Genomic DNA, 15892 nt, shown 5'->3' with positions numbered 1-15892 from the left:
CAAGTAATCTACATATTGTGTAGAGCTGGAGTGGTTTGTGTGTGTGCTGTACTTGGATATTATATGTGAAGTCATGAGTGGAAATCACGATCAATTGAAAGCTCCCGAAAGACCAGAGCGGCTTGTTGTTGGTGGTGTTCGAGTCCATGTACTTACCCCCAAACCTCTCATTTTTGTCTGTTTCTTCTTTTTTTATTTGTCTCAGAGATAAATTAAATGTATGATTCAAGGAGTAAATCAGGCCTTCAAGGCCTTCAAGCCCAATTTTGTCACCACTATTTACTGTGTTTTTATTAATAAATTGTGACATTCTCTGCAAAATGTCATATATACATATATATCAGCTTTTGTTTGTTTTTTATTTATATACAAAATTGTGACAAATATCTTGTATGTTGCTGGTCCATCCCATCCATTCATCTTCTTCCACTTCTCCGGGACCAGGTTGCGGGGGCAGCAGCCGCTGGAAAGCCCAGACCTCCCTCTCCCCAGCCACCTTCCAGCTTGTCCGGCAGAACAAGGCGTTCTCAGGCCAGCTGAGAGATATAATCTCCTCCCGGTGGGACATGCCTGGAACACCGCACCCAGGAGGCATCCTTCTCAGATGCCCAAACCACCTCAACTGGTGCCTTTCGATGTGGAAGAGTTGCTGCTCTACTCTGAGCCCCTCCCTGATGGCTGAACTTCTCGCCCTATCTCTAAGGCTAGCAAAGGCTGCTATGGTCAGTCTGGACAGTGAATGGCCTACCCAGCAGATACTGTCTGAAGTGGGAAGTGAATGCCACAACTGCTAGAACCTCTCGCCTGGTCGTGCAGTAGTTTTGTTCGGTAGCTGACAGCCACCTGCTCCAATAAGTCAGGGTCTGCTCTTCGCCCCCTTGCACTTGGAAAAGGATTGCTCCGATCCAACAATCTTTGGCATCAGTGTCGAGGAACAAGTCACCCTGGTCCAGAGGGTAACCCAGGACAGGGGCTGCTGTACTGCCGCTGTGACGGTCCGCTGTGCAGGCCATTCCATCACTTGTTGAATTTTCTGGGAATCTGTGGAAATACCTCCAGCAGAGATGATTTGGCCCAGATAGGCAACCTGCTCCCGGAACAGGCAGCATTTAGATGGCTTCAGTTTTAGGTTGGCTCCACGCAATATGATGAACGCTTGCTCGAGCCGATCCAGGATCTGGGTGCTAACCTGACCCAGGACAATGATGTCATCAAGGTACATTAAACACGTCTCCCATTGCAGCCCAGCCAGGACTCTGTCCATAAGCCTTTGGAATGTGGCCGGTGCATTGCATAGCCTAAAAGGCATCACATTCCACTAGAACAATCCCTTACGGGTACAAAATGCAGCTGCTTTTTGTACCCGTAAAGGTATCTTATCTTATCTTTTCAGGCTCTGGAGCCCATCTCTACCTGCCAGTATCCTGATGTCAGGTCTAGTGTACTGAAGTACTTGGCAGTAGAAAGCGTGTCAAGGGTATCCTGGATGTGTGGCGGGGGTCAAGCGTCTTTAAGAGTTCGCTCATTTAGTGGTCTATAGACCACACACAGTTGGGGACTCTGATCTTTCTTTTTCACCATCACAATTGGAACAGCCCAGCTGCTATTGCTAGGCTGAGCTGACCCAGCCTCTAGGCTCTGCTGTACTTGCTGGTTGGCCACTATTTGTTGCCATCCTGCATGGCGAGTGTTTAACTGGTGAACCTGGTGTGGTCAAGATGTCATGCTGGACGACACTGATGCGACCAAGGTCATTTGGGCCAGTGGAGAAGACATCACCATAGTACCTCAGCAGGCCTGCCAGTCCGCAATGGGCAACGTGTGTGAAACCGGGGCTGCTCTCAGTAAACTGTGGTTTTATAGGGACATTGCAGGTACAGTTCATGGTGGTGAATGGCTGGCTGCATGAGGGGGATGTAATAATCCAAGAAAGGTGATCATGTGTGCCATGCTGTCCCACTGTAAGTGGTGTAGATGTAATATTTCCAGGGCCTTCACAATCTGAGTACTAAAACTGCTTAAACTCGCTACACACTGCATTCTGCTTTGCTACTGGGGTTAAGAAAGGGTTGGTGTGAGTTGAAAGTGGCGGGGTGAGATGCCATGCAGCTTCAAATCCTGTCATATTGGCTGCTGCTACGCTTGCCATTGACGTTAGTTCCATGCCTGTGATGAAGGGGTTGCCACTACAGATCTTATTGTTTCTGTCATTAGCACGGTCCATATTAACTTTGCCACTTCATGGGCATTCTGACAAAAATGGGTTGCTAATGTTATTGAAGTGTATTACCTTGTCGTCCCCTTCAGCATCGCCCGGCGCCCCCATTCTCTCTGCTGTCTGAGAAAAAATAAAGTTTGCTCCCCTTCTCTCTTGGCACTTTGCAGAGTTTAATCCTGGAAAAGTAATATAAAATAGAAGAGTTTTGTCTGAGCTTTGTGTGACCCTGTGTGTGACGACAGCGCACTGCAGCGCTGCGAGCTATTTTTAGACGGTGTGTGAACATGCAAATGAGCTGTGACGCGCACAGAGGACTTTGCTTCCTGTTTAGCGTGTTTTTGAGTTTTATAATTTTGATTTGCAAACAATGATACATGCCTGTAAGTAAAACGCTGATTTTGCTGATTATGATACTACAAATAAGGTGTTGAATGACTGGGGTGTGAATGATGTTGGACTTTAAAGCTGAAACTCAGAGAGGAGTGTGTTGGGAGACTGGCATGTAGTCTGCAGTGCAAAGGTGGGCGTCTTGCCTGCTAGTCTATTTAACAGTAATGAAAATGATATTAAATAAATCTCTCAGTGTGTTGATACAGGTGGCTATGGGGCTGGACCAACTGCCCCCACAAGCACGGCGGCCGAAGCAAAATTATAGTAATGGACACAAAATCAGCAAGAATCAGCAGCTGTGGAAAAGACAGCAGCTAGCAGAGAATTAAAGGAGAAATGACACAAACACCCACACAAACACACACATCTACATGCACCGACTCAGAGTGAAAAGAAACATACATATGAACATATGCACTCGTTGATTGAGGGACATTTATAAAACAAAAAATCCCACAAACTTTAAAAGTGCACTTGAAAAGCTCACACAAGAAGGTTAACCTAGCTTACCTAGAAGACCTCATCAGGGGGAGCACGCTCCCCCTCGTTGAAGAGCTCACCCACTTAACTCTAATTATCCTTGGGTGTTGAGACTAATAACTATCAACTCTTGCCGCACCGAGTGTTCCTAATTTTGGTTGAAGTCAATTGATAACCTTTTGAAGGCGATTGTTTCACACCTTTATTTAGATGTCTCAGTCCTGTTATCTCGGGATGCATCACGCTGCCTTATCTGGGGTTAGCTATTTTCTTGGGATGCCTCACCAGGTCCGTGGCCCCAAACCGTAGTAAGAAGACCTCTGGCTGTTACTTCGGGTTCCGTGACTGGCTCGTAGTCGGTAACAAGCTTACTGCACAGGTCAACTTTGCTATTGAAGAGACAGAAGGAGGCATAGGAAAACTGCTTCACCGGAACTTTATTTTCTTCCAAGGCGTAAACACCGTGTACAGTGGGCTCCAACAATTTACTCAGAACGAGCATCGCACACACCTCGGGCTGCTGTGGGAGTTGTTATATTTTTTAATGCCTTTACTTTCTGTTTCTTCCGTAGCTACTCGTGATCCCCTTGTTTTCCTCTCTCCCTCACTCAGACACACACCTCCAGGAGCAGTCCCACACATCCTTCCACAGCCTTCATTAAAGGGCTATACCTGTAACATGAGGAACCCTGCTCGACAACGCCAAATTGTTATGGAAATTTTAACAATGACCTGCAACAAACCAGGTGAGCGTTTTGAAATAGTTTAATAACATATTGCAATATGGAGAGAAACATCCCAGCCAAAACACTAGGATCATCTCTGAATTGTGGCCACCGCCCTTACATCTTATATACCCTATCACAGACACTCTTACACAAAGAACATTGAACAGAACATCATATATCTCTATACCTTCAGCCAACCTCATCCTTGCCCCTCTCCCACTGTAAGAAAAGTTGCGACCACCCGTCACCTCCCTAAGAGCATGATGTCTGGAGATCTTCAAGGGGTTTTTAAATGTTGCTCACATGCTGTGTGCACATAAATTGCAAATGTCTGTTTCTGTTGAAGTAAACACAAACACAAACACACTACAAACACAGCACAGCAAAGCTTCATTAAAGTGTTAAGACTGATGTCTGGAGTGTGCTGAAGGTGAGGTTTTCTGTTGTCTTTTGTTTTTTGTTAAACAATATAACAAATATCAGTTATTAAAGTCTTTATTTGCCATCCCTGCACCAACTGATTAATCAACACTGTTAATCAGTTCTAGTGATCTGTCTGACCTTCATTCTCTTCACAAACCTTTGTGACCCTCTTTGAATACTGCGGCCTGTAGGTGTTGATGAGGATGCCGATGCCGATGCCACACGGGACAAGGGTCAAGACCAACGATAAGATGATTTGAACATACGGGACAGCGTTCCGCACACTGGGGAAACCCTTGCAGTAGATGTAGAGCAGGAGAGGCATCATACCCATAGCCAACAACATGGAGCAGGAAGTCATCACGATGCTGAAGGGAAAGACAAGGGTTATGATCACCTCAAATTACATTTTTTATATAAATGTATTACAAGAATATAACTTCTCATGTGTACCTGAGGTTGATGTCCCCCTTTAGTGCCAGAGTCAATGTGTTGGAGAACTGTCCTCCAGGACAGCAGCCACAGACCAGAACACTCACAGCTGTTATATCACTCAACTGGAACCCCTGTAACACAAAATCACAATAACCTCTTACAGGGTGCCAGTAACAAGGTTTAACAGTGATACAAGTGCTGATCTGGTGTCAGTTATATTCTGGTACAGCAACACAAATTCAATTATATTGGGCCACTATGTATTATAGGGTGAAGAACGAGAGTACTAAATGACACTGGAAAGAGAAATCAGATTTCCCTCATATTAGCTTCTCTTCATTGGTTCCCTGTTAAATTCAGAATTGAATTTAAAATGATTTTCCTCACATAAAAAAATCATGAATAATCAGGCCCCTTTATATCATAAAGATCTTTATTACCCAAAATGAGAGCTCTTGTGAAGTATGCCGACAGCATGGAAAAAGAAAATGCTTTTTTTTTTTTTTAATTGATTTGTTTCAATATTAATCTTCTTTCTGGTTAAGTCAGTTTATATAGTTTTCTTATTTTTATTATGAATCTCTTCAAAGATTTTGTGGGGAACTAACTTTATATGAAGTATTATTTCTAATCTTATTTAACATAATACCAACCTTAGCCAAGCAAAAGGCTGTAAGAGGCATGATCACATACTGGGACACAACTGCAATAGCCACCCCCTTAGGTTTCATGAGGTGATACTGGAAACAGAAGAAGGTAGAAAACTGATCAGAAATAATATCACTGGCTATATAAACACACTTCAAAATGTTAAAAAGTTCATTTCAATTCAAAAAGGTAAACTTTCAGTTTTCTGTAGTCATAGCAATAAGTATTATTCCAAAATCCTGTATCTGTAAATATTTGAAGATTTTATTCCAGTTTGAGTAAAAATAATCAGTCCTTCCTTCCTTCCTTACTTCCTTCCATTTCCTGATGCTTATCCAGGTTCAGGTCATGGGGCAGCAGTCGGAGCAGAGAAGCATAGTCTTGCCTCACTCTTGCCACCTATTCCGGCTCACTCAGGTGACACCTTGTCATGCTTCATGAGCATGCTTACAGACTATGGCGTTTTAATGCATTACGTATTGTTTTCTTTGAAACAATCGTACCTGCTGATTCCAGGTCTTTCTGTCCTTGACTCTTGGACTTGAACTCTTCTGATGTTTCTTTTCTCTCGTCTGTCTGGTAGCACCTGGTCATGTCCATTTTATGGTGAAATTGTGTTCTTTCCACTTCCAAATTATGGCCCCAATAGTGCTACACTGGAACCTTCGCTAGTTTAGACATTTATCTGTAACTAATGCCATCACTATGTTTTGGAACAATAAGGCTGCGAAGGTCTTGAGAAATCTTGTTGGTTTTACCCTTCATCTGATGTTTCTTGTGTGACACCTTGGTAATGAGACACCTTTTTATAGGCTTGGGACTGAAACTGCTGAAATTAGTTTGCATTAAGCGGCAGGATTGCTTTCTATTTACTGATTTCAGCTGGCGTAATGACTTTCCACAGCTTTTAGCAATTTTTTCAAGCTTTGTCACAATGCTTTTTTGCATATACACAAACCACATATACATTTGAATTCACTGCTGATCTTGGTCACCTTGATCTTAGACACCTCCATGGTGCATCCAAGTGAAACCATGTTGATGATGATTATGATTATAACCACTGCTGAAATGGCATCATTAAGAGCAGAGTTCACAGCAGGACGGTAAACCCAGGTGGTGTTTCCAATCGTCACATTGCGCCACAAATCTTGATGAGAGGTCAGGTTTGCTGTGTTGTTCATGGTGCCTTCAAATCAGAAGAAACAAGAGGTTCTGAGCTGTGAGTGAAAAACCACAAGTGGAGAAGAACAACAGAGAGCAGAGTAAGAGTTAAGTAGAATACCAGCATCTTTGTTTGTTTACATTCTGTGCTCAGATTAAGTCAGTCCTTAAACTTAGTGAAGAAAACTTCTCTAGCAGGAAGTTCACACTCTGTCTTATTGAGATATCCTTACGATATAGATTCTGAGCTGTGGTAAGATAATTTTCAGATGCAGTTTGTTAAGCTGTATTTAAGTAATAGAACCTAAAGAAGCCAATAAATTGCTGAAATAAATGCAGAAAATTCATGTATATGTACTTTTGTTTGTTATGCTTGGTTTAATGTTCTGTCAAATCTGGCATATGTTACAGCACTGTAGTAAAGACTATTCAATACAGAGAATGATTTCACTTTAATTTGTCCAAAAATAAAATAAATAAATAAAACCACTTTAAAATCTCTGTGCGCTCTCTGTAAGAGTGTCACACCTGAATGCCCTCTAAGAACTTTGTGTTCAAATTGATCAAGTTTAAAGTTTAACAGCTGACACTTTGGGGATGAAACAACAACTGCAACAGTACACTCTGGACTACTTAAAACACATCTCATACTAGGATTAACTGGTTTCTGAAGCACTGGTCTTCTGCCTTTCTCTCAGGACCTGTGTTGTGTTTTGCCGTGATCATTTTTCTTACTCAAACACCCCGTTTTACATCAGCATGCACAGAGACTGAAGCAGGAAGCCCGTGTTAATAAACAAGATTGATACAGTAATTAGGGGTTTTATGGATAGCACTTTATAATACGGCTCGAAACTAAGGGGGAAATTCCTGTAATTAAATGAAATTCCAATGTGTTACATTTAAAATTATAATGTAATTGCACTTAAATACTTAAACGTAGGCAGACCAGAATAAAGGGTTTATGTTTTTACATGAACAAGGAAATAATAATACTGTAAGTAAACTTAAGTTGTGCATAAGTAATTTGAAGTATTCTCTAATTTCATGGTAATTTTGCAGAAAAACAAACAATATTTTCCTATCTTACTCTAAAAATATGTTGTATTTTCAATATGGCATTGGCCATATTATAAAATGGATTACTTTTGCCTTTTTACATCTTTATTTAATATTCATTACATTGATATGCATGTGATAAGGACTCCTTTAAGGGCTCGCAAAATCGCTAGCCCGACGTCCCGGGGCTAGCGATTTTTCCAGTCGGGCTGCCAAAATCTATCTCTGCCCTGCCCGTCGGGTTATCATAGGAAGGAAAAATATATGTCAATGCTTTTGCATTCTTTCAGAAATGTAGCTGGGTAATTATGTCATTGGCATCGGTGAGCCACTGTCAATATGTGACATATTGAAATCGCGTTTGAATTTGCACTAGTTTTTTGCTTTCACTTTGCAATCGCGCGAACTGTGTATAGAGAGCGACAGCACTGATCTGTGAGTGACGATAATTTGCGCACCAATTCCTCCGACATTGTCTTATCAATCATTAGCTTACTATGCAAACATGACAAGTGAAATCTCCCGCAGAAAGCTTAAACATGTGAGAGGTTGATCGTGCAGAGAATCGCTGAGCGTTATGTGAGTGCATGTGTAAAAGCAGCAGGATATATATTTTAGTCCTGCTGAGCCAAATAAGACAGGTCAGGGTGAAGAAGTGACCACAAAACAGAAAAGTTATGACAAATCAGACTATAAGGCAAAAAGAAAGTGCAGCTTTATGGTTTCTGTGACTGCAATATGACAAGCTAAATAACCAGGGCTGCACATAAGTGGTCCGCAGGTGCGCATTCACTGTCAAAATAAAAAACGCGCACAAGATAAGAAGTTGCAACGCGTGTTTGTGTGCATAAGATTTTCAGGAGGAGGACAGACATTTGTTTAGAACTCTTAACGATGTCGAAGAAGCAAGCTCCTTTAAGTAATTACTTTGGTGTTCCTCCACCTCCAAAGAAATGTCAGAAGGAGTCCAAACCACAAAAGAAGCGCGTATTCTCGGAAAAGAGGTTGCAGGAGGTGAGCTGGCTTCAAACAAATGATGAACGCACAGTCAGTGGCGTGTCCAGCGGGGTGGCCTGGGGGGGCACAGGCCACCCCCCCAACCAGACTGGCCACCCCAGGTGCCACCCCAAAGGCAAAACAATAAAATTCAATCAAATATCAAATGTCTGATTATGTTTTCACGGTGAAGCTGAGATATCTGAGTGTAAGTGAATGCAGCATTGGCTTCTGCGCTACATCATGTTAGCAAAGGTAGGAGAGCCAAGCACGAAAGACGGCACAGCAGGAAACAATTTTTCGGTGAAAGAAAATGAGGACAGAATAAATGTCCCGGTAAGTAATATTAAGTTTGTTGAGTTTAGTAAACTTCGGTGAAATTAGAATACCAAGGAAAAAATAACACTTAAAGAATTATTGCAGCCATCGAATATTTCAGACAGTATGCTACTGAGGGCAGCTAACATAAGAGTTATGAGTTATAAGATATAATCTAAGTCGTAACATTGCTGTATGGAGCTGCAGATTTGGTTGCAGGTTAACATAGCTGGACTGGCCATCGGGCATACCGGGCATATGCCTGGTGACTTATTTTTTATTTTTTTTTGTAATGGCATGAACAATGAGAGGTGGTGGATTGGCCAGATGCAGGTCGATGTGTAAAAATAACTCAGTTGTTTGGTGGTGGCTATGACGGAGCTTCCACAGAGGCAACAGGTGGATGAGGGAAGGGGAGGCAGGAGGAGAGCCCCGAGGCAGCCACCAGTCCGAGTGTCAGGTGAACTGAACTTCAGGTAAGAAGTTATGACCTGCAGTCTATCTGGGTCAGATATAAACCAAGTTTAGGTGGAGTTTATTTTCGTTGTGCTGACTTTTTACCGTCAGTTGCAATAACTCGTGTTGCGTTCTAGCCAGCTTGACGGAGTTTTTATACAGCTGGGTGGGTGCTATGATGTTACTGATAGTGAACTTTATTTTATTCATAAGGTTAGTTAGTAGAGTTGCCAACGGCTCCTTAAAAAATGGAATGGTCCCTCATTCAGAGAAAATATTACACGTTTCGTATTGAGCTGAGAAGAGACGCAGTTTGTCCCGGACTTTAGCTATAATGAAAAAAAGACACAAAGGAGTTATTCTGTCGTTATGCTGCACAGCTGCCTCTTCTTCTCTCATTCTCTCCCCCTGCCTCCCCTGTTGCTACTTCAATCATTAAACTGATCAATGATCAGCTGATCGGCTCTCTTGTTTATTTATCGCCCACTTTGCGCCAGAAAGAGGAAACCAGCAGATGTCGCTCTAAACAACAGCAGCACGTTTAAGCTTGATCAGCTGTTGTTAGAATTTATTTAATATTAATTTCTAGTATCAGCTGATGTTTGCTGGAGCCACAGCTGTAAAGCTGCTGGTCATGATATCGGTTTGGTTATGTGATGAGAGGGAAACATGAAGATGAAACCAGGAGATGTCCTTACTGAATCATCAGAGCTGAACAGGTGATGGAGAAACAGGTTTACCTTTTAGTTCACATGAATGAGTTGAAGGGAAGTTATGAACTGTTTCTGAGAGACAAATAACACCAGGATCCTTTTCTAAGCAGCTGACAGCTGGTAACTCTAAATCTTACAACCAAAGTTTTTATTTGACGTAAAATGTATAGAAATCATACATATACCAACAAGACTGTACATCACTGTCACAACAGCATTTGTTTTCATTCAAAGGCTTTATGGCTTTAATACCTGGTGGGCCGGTCTCTAGTCAAAATGCCCGATTTTCTGTCCCAGTCCAGCCCTGCAGGTTAATACTGGCAGTGTCACCATGCCAGCTGACTGTATTTCATCATCAGCCAGTGTTGTTCTTTATCAATATTACCAAAGTTGACCATAAGCCAGCATAGAAAGTATTTACTTGCTTTCAGGTTTTATTCAAATGTTAGTCTTTTCAGTTGTTTCTCCACTTTTTTCCTGTTTCAAAATCAAACACCAGTTTGTGAGAAGATTATCTTCTTTTTTTAACAGGCAGATAAAGTTTTACATTGGAACTGGCTAATTTGTCAATTGTTTGTTACAAATGTTCATATTTTAATATTAAAAATGTTTTTGCCCAAAACATATGTGAACTATATGTCAGTAAAAATACTATGCAAATATTGCTGTCCTTGACTGCTGAGTAAACACTGACAAAGCACTGATTGTATCTCTTGTACTTTATCAACGCAGTATCTAAAAACTTTGCACCGTAGTGGTTAAAATCTCATTCTAATAAGAGTTAAAAGCGCATTCAGTTATTAGGTTTACAGGATTATTGAATTATGGTTAACGGTTGGTAGAATTTTTTTTTAAACATTATCTGCCAATTACATCTGCCACCCTTCTCCAAATCTGTGCCCCTACCTGGCCCCCCCAACAAAAAATTTCTAGACACGCCACTGCGCACAGTGATGTGGTGCAGAATGTGTCGTGAAAATCCCACTCTAGCGGACAAAAACAGTGACTTTTATATGGACACAAACGCGCGTTGCAACTTCTTATCTGGTGCGCGTCTTTTATTTTGACAGCGAATGCGCACATGCGGACCACTTATGTGCACTCGTGTAAATAACATAATGTTCTGCCAGGTGTGTTGTTGGTTTTCCCTCGATTTCTGAGTCGACAAGCGCCTTTCTTACTGGGACCAGTAATTTTAAGAAAGGCCCCCATTAGAACCCATGAGAAATGCAAGAAACGCATTATTGCTCAGTCTGCAATATCTTTCCCAGAACAAACACCAATTGCAAATAACATACTAAAAATAAACCTGAAAAATCTGTTTAGAACAGCGCACTATGTTGCAAAGAGTGAACTACCACTGGCAAAATTTAGCAGTCTTTGCAAACTTCAAAAAGCAAATGGCCTCGATCTTGGTTCCACTTGCCTCCACGTGACTTCAGTGGAAATTTCAAATTCAGAATCTGACACAGACTGATTCATGTTCTACACAGTTGTTAGGGAGTTTTTATTGTTTTACTTGCTTATGCTTCAAAAGTTATGTTACACATATTTCACCAGACACAGTTTTCTGTTGAAACAGGAAGCTGACCCTGTGACACTGACAAGAGACCAGTACAGAAATACATATCCGCAGAAGTTGACTTGCATTATATTATTCTTAGAAATTGACTTGCAACACACATACTTTGTGACACACACACACACACACACACACACACACACAGACAGCATCAGGACCTGCGTAACAGGAAATGTGATTATATTTGCATATTGACGACGTAACCTATAAAAATAAACGAATACTGCAGTTCGGTGTGATTCGCTCTGAGCTTTTCACCCGTGCAGCACGTTAACCTACACAAGTGTCTCAGTGTTGATTATTCACCTGACTGTTTGTTAACTGTAAATCACTGACAACAGTTCTTATAAGTTCATAGAAATTTCTGTTCAATTAGAACCAAGTATTTGAGTTGATGATTGTAATTTTTATACAATGTTGTAATTTGTGTTTCAACAATTTTTTGATTGTTTTGTTTCCGTTACAATATTATACTTTAATGTATAATATTGTAAAGGAAACAAAGCAGGAAACAAAACATCAATCAAAAAATTGCTCTTTTTTATTCCGGCTACTTAAATTTATTTTGGGCTACCAAAAACTGAAGAGTCCCTGCCCGAAGGGCTACCAGGGATTTTGAAATTTTGCAAGCCTTGCCTTTCCCTTACCAACTTTTAAGAAAAAATAAATACCATGTAAATTTGCTGGGTTACATCACCTTATAATGATGGAGCCAAGTCTAATTTAACTCGATGTTTTTTACAATCACTGTTCAAACATAACCTTCAAAACAAGGGTCTCATTTTCTGCAAAATACCAGCAAGTTAAGGAAGGTTGATACATAATACAGCCCACATCTCAAAAAGTACAGAGCATTTACACAAGAAATTATGCAGTACTTACAGTATAAGTATTTGTTTTTCCTGTAAAAGCCTGACTTGTTACTCCCTTATTGTAGCATTCCTACTTTTTTCCACTGTCATTTCAAATACAAGAAGCGAAGAAGAGTAATGATAGATTATGAGAGTTTGGCTATGTGAAAATGTTCAAGAAAAGAAGTCAAGATGGAACAAGGTGATGTTTTAGTAAAATTAATTTTAGGAGTTAATTTAGGATAAAAACTATAGCTGTCGAAATTAACGTGTTAATTGCGATAATTAAATTTTGGAATTAATTACGTTAGAATATTTAACTATTTAGCGCAACACGCAGATAAGTCGCTCCCATAATTCCACTTGATTTGTTTACCGCGCCACTGAAAATGGAGAAGCAGGAACAGGATGGCCTTCTGGATGGGGAATTTAAATACAAGAAGAACATAGATGGGACAATAAACAAACGCGTTGTAATTTGCACTCACTGTAGTAAAGAGTTTCAATTTCACCGTTCAAATTCGACCTTAAAATACCACCTTAATGCCAAACACGCGTTTGTCGGGGCAGCAGCTTCACCCGGCCTGCGTCAGACCACTCTTAGTGAACGCAGGCCACTCGGTAAGTCTTCTTTGGGCAAACTGACCGACAATATAGCCAAATAGATAGCAAAGGACTGTAGACCGCTAAGCATTGTGGAGGACAAGGGCTTTGCAGATGTTTTAAAGGTTGCATCTCAGGACGCGTCCTACAAGCCCCCAGCGAGAAGCACAATAACAATTCGAATCCACGAACTGTATGAAACGGAGAAAAAGAAAAAAGAAGAGGCTCTAGTTCACACAGAATGCGTGGCTCTGACAGGAGACCACTGGACATCATTGACTAATGACAATTACCTGGGAGTTAATGCGCATTTAATCACTGAAGCCTGGGGTCTGACATCCTTTGCGCTGACTATAATGAAAACGGAAGAGCGGCACTTTGCGGAGGCTTGTGCAGAGCAGTTCCAGACTGTTGCTCGCAGGTGGAGAATTGAGGAGAAGGTGACAACAGTAGGCACGGACAGTGCGCGCAATATGATCACCGCGGCTCGCATCATGCCATTCAATCACATGCCGTGTACCGCGCACATTCTACAGAGATGCATCACAGTGAGTCTCGCAGACAGTGGCTTTGTCACAGTGAGTCTCGCAGACAGTGGCTTTGTCACTGCGCTGGCCAAATGCCGCAAAATTGTTGGCCATTTTAAGCACAGCCCAGCAAACACAGCAGAGCTGAACGCAGAGCAGGTGTCACTGGGGCGCAAGCAGGAGCCGTTGGCCCAGGACGTGCCTACGCGCTGGAACTCCACGCTGGAGATGGTGAAGCGCTTGATCCGCAACCAAACTGCAGTAACCGCGACTCTGGATAAACAAAAGCATAAACTTGTCCTCCTGACGCCTCCAGAGTGGGACAAACTCCAGAGACTGGAGACACTTCTAGAGCCCTGCAGGTGAGCCTGTCATTGTGACCATAATTGTAGGTTTAGATTAAATGTATCAAACATACATCTTAAATCAGTTTTGTTATTATGAAAATGTCTTATTTAAAAAATAAATGAAATCAAATATTTTATTAATATTACCTAGTATTAAAAAGCTTTTTTTAATTTGCTGTCTTATCTGTGTGTGTGTGTGTGTGTGTGTGTGTGTGTGTGTGTGTGTGTGTATTCCACTGCAGATATGTGACTGAACTGCTGGGAGGAGAGGCCTACGTCTCCTGCTCTGTAGTTCTACCAGCCTTCTGCCACCTGCGCCGTGTCATGGAAGTAACTGATGAGGACCCTGCATATGTGGTGAGGTTTAAAGAGAAGTTTAAGGAAGACCTTGCTTCCCGCCAGGAACATACCAACTATGCATGGCTCCAGATCGCAACTGCACTGGACCCACGTTTTAAAGACCTACGCAGTGTGCCCAAGACTGACAGAGAAGCAGTGTGGACCACACTGGCAGGCATGCTGCATGAAGACTCGCCTAGAAGATCACACACTGCAGAAGAAGGTCCAGCCAAGAAGAGGCTGAGCCTGCTGCAGATGGACTCTGACTCTGAGTCAGAGGAGGAGGTACAGCAGGACAGAGCCATACAGCGCTACAGAGCAGAGCCCTGCACTGCCCTTACAGTGGTGGGCAGCTCATGCAGGAGCCCACAGCCAGCTGGCCCGCCTTGCTCGCAGATACCTGGCCACTCCTGCCTCCACAGTGCCCTGTGAGAGGCTGTTCTCTGTAGCAGGGCACATTGTGAACAAGAAGAGGTCTGCTCTGCACTCAGAGAACGTGGACAAGTTGGTTTGTCTCAGCAACTGGCTGAAGGATGAGTAGACCAGAGGACCGTGTGTTTAGAGCTTGTTCTATGGTTGAATGTGATTTAAACAATACTTTTCACTGTTGTTCATATTTTTTTGCACTAATCTACCTTACCCAAAAGGATGATTGGAGATTTTTTCTATTTTGCTTGTTGAATTAGGCCTATGTTCTGTGAACTTGAAGATGTATATGGATAAAACAATGTGCTAGATTTAAACGGGTGGAAAACATTCAGTAAAAATCCCTCACAATTATTTGAAGCCCTGTTCTGCTTGTACTGCTTGTACTCACAATTAATAATAAATAAAACAAACAAGTGTGTTAAAAACCACTATCTGTCCCGATTTTTACACATATATACACATATACACATATATTTCGAGTTGCGATTAATCAATTTTTAGGCTGTGATTAATTCGCTTCCAGCACAACACCCAGCCTACGTCAGACCACGCTGAGTGAACGCAGGCCACTCAGCGTGGTCTTAGCATTAAATAACACTAACAAGTGTGTAAAAATCCGCTATCTGTCCGTATGTTTGCACACATTTTGGTCATATTTCGAGTTGCGATTAATCATGATTAATTAATTTTTAGGCTGTGATTAATCTGATTAAAAATTTTAATCATTTGACAGCCCTAATAAAAACAGAACATGAGGTTTATTAAAGTCATTTAAAAGCCTACTTTCTTCACTATTTCTCACTAATCGTATGCATGCAGTGTAAATACAGTGAACTTTTATTTGACTGTTTAACACATTTAACTAATGCTTAACTAAACAAAGCATATTGCTCTGCATTTTCAAGAAATAAACAGTTGACAGATATGTTTAAAGCTGTATTCAGTGCTTGCTTTACCTTTTAGGCCAGATTCTTCCTTTGCTCTGCTCTCGTCTCTTTGTCAAAACATCCTTTTGTGTTGCCACTTCTTTTATCTCTTCAGGCCTCTGGTGGTGCCATCTAGCGCACTGCTGACTTCAGCACCTAGAGAGGAGACCATCCTCCTCCACATAAAGAAAGAAATGAACTAAAGTAGCACTACAAGACACTTTATTTTATGTAACAGTTGCGTGAAATGTTATTATTTG

At 41.6% G+C, this 15892-nt stretch overlaps 2 protein-coding genes across 2 annotated transcripts; one reads left to right on the top strand and one right to left on the bottom strand.

Annotated features, from left to right (window-relative positions):
• Nucleotides 1-4360: 4360 nt before the first annotated feature.
• LOC146692195 (hepatic sodium/bile acid cotransporter-like) lies at nucleotides 4361-6506 on the bottom strand. The gene is made up of 4 exons (XM_085432221.1): nucleotides 6318-6506; nucleotides 5328-5414; nucleotides 4693-4805; nucleotides 4361-4607 (listed from the first exon to the last, which is right to left on the bottom strand). The coding sequence occupies exons 1-4, from the start codon at nucleotides 6504-6506 to the stop codon at nucleotides 4361-4363; spliced, it is 636 nt and encodes a 211-aa protein (XP_085288347.1).
• Nucleotides 6507-13220: 6714 nt separating this feature from the next.
• On the top strand, nucleotides 13221-15340 carry LOC146692194 (E3 SUMO-protein ligase ZBED1-like). Its single transcript, XM_085431140.1, has 2 exons — nucleotides 13221-13953; nucleotides 14181-15340. The coding sequence occupies exons 1-2, from the start codon at nucleotides 13421-13423 to the stop codon at nucleotides 14707-14709; spliced, it is 1062 nt and encodes a 353-aa protein (XP_085287266.1). The 5' UTR covers nucleotides 13221-13420; the 3' UTR covers nucleotides 14710-15340.
• The last annotated feature ends 552 nt before the right edge of the window (nucleotides 15341-15892 follow it).

Source organism: Copadichromis virginalis, linkage group LG15 (genome assembly GCF_057382275.1).
Source record: "Copadichromis virginalis isolate Kocher_CV1m ecotype Utaka linkage group LG15, C_Virginalis_male_GT1.1, whole genome shotgun sequence".
Taxonomy (NCBI): domain Eukaryota; kingdom Metazoa; phylum Chordata; class Actinopteri; order Cichliformes; family Cichlidae; genus Copadichromis; species Copadichromis virginalis.
The sequence above is the reverse complement of the archived record's forward strand: the minus strand, read 5'-3'. Positions and strand labels throughout refer to the sequence as shown.